The sequence below is a fragment of the Sipha flava genome, unplaced genomic scaffold (assembly GCF_003268045.1).
Source record: "Sipha flava isolate LNK unplaced genomic scaffold, YSA_version1 210_pilon_pilon, whole genome shotgun sequence".
Classification (NCBI taxonomy): Eukaryota; Metazoa; Arthropoda; class Insecta; order Hemiptera; family Aphididae; genus Sipha; species Sipha flava.
The window spans coordinates 447,875-452,421 of NW_020272822.1; the positions used below are offsets into that span (position 1 = coordinate 447,875).

At 24.7% G+C, this 4,547-nt stretch overlaps 1 protein-coding gene across 7 annotated transcripts; it reads right to left on the reverse strand.

The window, feature by feature from the left end:
• Positions 1 to 242: 242 nt before the first annotated feature.
• On the reverse strand, positions 243 to 4,472 carry LOC112682751 (putative cytochrome b561). Of its 7 annotated transcripts, none has more exons than XM_025553446.1 (7): positions 4,367 to 4,472; positions 3,789 to 3,885; positions 2,233 to 2,366; positions 2,028 to 2,169; positions 845 to 1,053; positions 500 to 654; positions 243 to 430 (listed from the first exon to the last, which is right to left on the reverse strand). In XM_025553446.1, exons 2-7 carry the CDS (start codon positions 3,805 to 3,807, stop codon positions 265 to 267), a joined length of 825 nt encoding a protein of 274 aa, XP_025409231.1. In that variant the 5' UTR covers positions 3,808 to 3,885; positions 4,367 to 4,472; the 3' UTR covers positions 243 to 264. The 7 variants fall into 7 exon arrangements, with proteins under 7 accessions (XP_025409231.1, XP_025409232.1, XP_025409229.1 ...); XM_025553447.1 differs by lacking the exon at positions 4,367 to 4,472 and adding an exon at positions 4,004 to 4,105; XM_025553444.1 differs by lacking the exon at positions 4,367 to 4,472 and adding an exon at positions 3,120 to 3,185 and having other exon boundaries at positions 3,789 to 3,972.
• Between the last annotated feature and the right edge of the window lie 75 nt (positions 4,473 to 4,547).

Consider the following 4,547-nt stretch of genomic DNA (forward strand, 5'->3'; position numbering starts at 1 on the left):
AAAACTGCCTATGATGGAATTGTGTAGGACTTCATAAATATTCCATTTTAGACAGATTTACAACTTATCAAATGTAATATTCGTGATATTATCTGTAATAAGACTAGATAATATTTCCATTATAGAGAGATTTACAGCTTATTCAAGCCTTTAGGGTTTGCTTTAAAAGTTTCACTTTATTATTATTGTTATTATAAACTTCGAGGAAAGAAGTATATTTTCACTAAAATAACTACAGTAAATAATAGTTAATTTTAATTAAATTTAATCTAAATTTCCAGTAAGTAGCACACTATCTTCAGGTTTAGGCAGTCTCTTATATTCTGGTTTAGTGACCATATACACAATTAATCCACAATATACACAACACAGTACACCTATGAAATTACCAAACAATCCTTCATTTGGAAAATTTTTATATTCTTTATCCCTATGAAAAAAAAAATAACAATTTATAAATAATAATTTATATTGTTAAAATTGTTGATTAAATACGTACAAAGAAAAAATTAATTTTTCACCAAATCCAAGTACTGATGTAGCAATGGCTAAAACAAAAGTGAGAACTCCAAAGAAAAAATGATAAGGCATAATAGCTTCTTTATATTGAACAGCTACTCCAGGATACAAAAATGATACAAATCCACTAATAAACTAAAATAAATCACTTATAGTATAAATGTTATACCATTATTTATATATAGTCTATATACTATATAATATATATAATCAATGGTTATACATAATATAATTAAATGTTCAAAAATAAAGCAAATTTATACAAATTTATGTATAAATTTTTACTCGTATACTATACTTATAAATTAATAAATATTCCACTAACCTGGGACAAGAACATTGAAATAGTTAATACACCTAACCAGCTGTGTAAGCTATATAAATTTGGAATAGAAGGAATACTATAAATATGTGAAGCAAAAGAAGCCCATCCAGCAAGTAACACAAAAATTAATACACATCCATGAATAATTGCATGTTGATTTTTCAAATCACTTTTTCTTTGATTACGGAATGTACGATAATGAAGTATCGCTAAAATTAAATATATTTTAAAATATTATTAAAAACATTTAATAGTTTAAATAATTATTTCGTCATTAAAAATATTTACAAAAACTAAATAATTTAGTAATAAACAAATATTAAATTACATAAAAACAATTAATAAAAAACTAATTTTGTAAATTATTTTTATAAAGTAAATTTTTAAATGTAATATAAATTATAATTATAATATATAAATTTAATTACACATTTAAATATGACAAAAGTGTACATTAAAAACCCAGGGTAGTCATTCACTCAGTCTTACATTAACTTCGGGACATTCATGCAATGTTACTCCAAAAACACGCCAATTAATCTCATTCTTGCCTCTGGATACATGTTCTCAATTATTCACTTTATAATCTTAATTAGGATTCTATCATACACCTTTTTTTATATATATTTAAATATTATACAGTTCTCTATTAATTTTCATAAGCTGCCCCAAACAAAATATTAAACAGTCCTGTAATTGATTTTTATAGCATAAACACAAAATGATTCTTTGATGTCAGTATTACTTCTTATCCTTTTTTCTATTTACATTTAAAGCTTGAAACCACAATAAATGCCATACTTTTAAGCATCACCTCAAAATTGATATATAAGTACTAGAATTCTCCTAGTCTCCACTAACTGTTTGTTCAAGAAATTTATCAACTACCCTACTTCTACATTTCTTAACACTTCCTATACCTCTACTAGCGGTAATCTATTAGGGCTTACCATTTTCTTTTTTTTCATTATTTCTACCATAAGTCATACTTCTTCCTCTTCAGTTGAGTCAACCAAATCAAAATTCCACATCGTTTAATCAATAATTTTCTCCTCCAAAAATGCTCCAATTATCAACTTTTCAACAATAGATTTTTAGATTAAATGTTTTAAAAACAGTTTAAATAATTAAATAAACATAGTTTTTATCTAATTTATATACTAGATTTATAAGTAAATCTTACAATTTGCAAATAAATAAATAAAACCAATGGTCATAAACAGTGGGTGCCAGTTGAATATAATTTTAGGTTCACTAAAACCAAATCCACCTCGAAACTCAAAGATCCAGTAAAACACAAATATTATAAGTGTTATTCCAATTATCTAAAATTTGAATACAAAATTATCAAATAAACAATTTATATTTAATTTATTATAAATAATTACCTGGGATATTGTATATAACAAAGAATATGAAGCGATAGAGCTGCTACTTTGATGTTGTGCATGATTTTGTTCAGTCATATTATTCAATTTCGGCGCTTCTTCAATTTTACAGTTGTTCTCCAACTCTGGAGTAACTAAAAGAAAATAACTCAATTAAAATATAGAACAAGCATTTAAAGTTAAAATGTATTACAATTTACTTAAGTATGTGAAAACCTAAAAATTGATACAAACACTTAATTTATTATGAGAGCGATGAATTTAAATTTCTATTGATGGATTGATGGAAGTATGATTATTGATCAAATGCCTATCTACAAAATCAAGCAACAGGCAATTTGATGTCGTTGTCATGGATATATTGGCAAAGAACACTCAACAGCGCAAGACAAGTTATGATAAGACATGTCTCACCCTCCGACCATCATCATAAACTTATACAGAGTGATTAATACGGAAAAATTTCCAAACAAATATATGTATAATTTTTATTTACGAATTAACAAATTATAATATACAGGAATTAAATAATATCAATATTGAACTTCATTATCATAAATAGCATTATGTTATACTTCGTACTTCGTAATTAACATACTTTAATACAATCACATTCTTATTTTCAAGTGATAATTCAAAATTATTACATTGTATATTGTTAAGATAAATTATGCTGAATTAAATGGATGAATATATTACGATAAATTTTGATTAATTTAAAGTTGAATTTCGATGTTTTTAAAATTACTTAATTAATTTACATTAAAATAATCACTCTGTATATCAAAACCTAAATCTTTTACTATCATTTATCACCAACTATGGAAAAATGAGTATCTTTTATTTTCTTTGATAGATATAATTATTGATAGAGCTTATATACTTACCTTTTAATCGCTTTCTAGTCATTTTTTCTGATTTAATACAAATTGTATTTATGATCAATTGTTAACCTAAAAATGTATGGTGGGTGAGCAATACTGATAAAATAATGATCGACCGTGTTTAAATAAAATGTGTAAGCAAATATAAACCATGATACAAAATAATAAAAACTACCTTTTTTATATTAGGTGCACTACTCCCATTTGTTTATAAATTATCGGTCGTACTAAAATTAACATACGTATGTAGTATATAATATATATATATATATATATATATTCTACTTGAACTAATATTAGATTATACTATACATACAAACGGAGCCCACCTAGTTTTAGTGATACAATTGTATAATATGAACTTTGATTTTACAAAAACATACCGAAAGAATAGATTACATTTAACCGATAGATAAATATCTCAAATAATATAATTAAAATATAAAAGCCGATGTAATGGAAATGCAACACTTGATATATTAGTTTATAATAAGTCCTTATAGCTAATAAGTACATATAATTTAACCACTGTAAAATGACTAAAAACTGAAATATATCAATACAATAAAATATAACAATATAAAATGTCATTATTCATATGTATTTATACGGTTGGTAATAAAATGATAATTGTTATAACTAAAATAATAACTAAATATTTAATGTAAATACCTAAATCCTTTTCTTGCATAATTGATCTCCGATATTTAGATAGTTGGGTAAATTGAAAAAACGTCAATTCCTGAGTGCACAATACTGTCGACAATAGCTGGTAACAATGATGAATCATTTATTAGTTGATTTTTATTTTTTCATATATCTTGTGATATGATTACGCTTATTTGCTGTAAGTAAACAGTAATAATAAAAAAAAAAAAAATACTAACTCCCAAAATAACGAATAAAAATATAATTATAATGTACGTGATATTAGGAAAGCAATTTTCAAGAACAATCACGTCAGGTAAGTACCTAGTATCAACTGATGCTTATTGACTAAGAAATAATTACGCAGTGAGAATAAATGTATGTATAAATCGAGAATAATTCGTTAAAACCGATAAAAACAATATCAATCGAAAGGTACCTGAGGATTGACTAGCTAAGGTACTTACTGATAATAATTAAAATTCAATTTTCTAAGAAGTATGAATAATATATGTATATTTAATTAATACGAAAGCAAAAGTAATAAAATAAATATATACTTGTTTTCCGACAACGATTTGATTATACTTTGATATACTTACGATTTTAAACTGATTCAATTAAGTTTTACCTGTTAAAAGATACTATTTACATTTTTATTTTTATTTGATAGTAATTATTATCGATTATTACACGACGCACGATAGGTACTCAAAAGTATTCGGTACATCATGTGCATTGATGTGCAAACCAGTCAAACAAAATCACCAAGCGTGACCAACC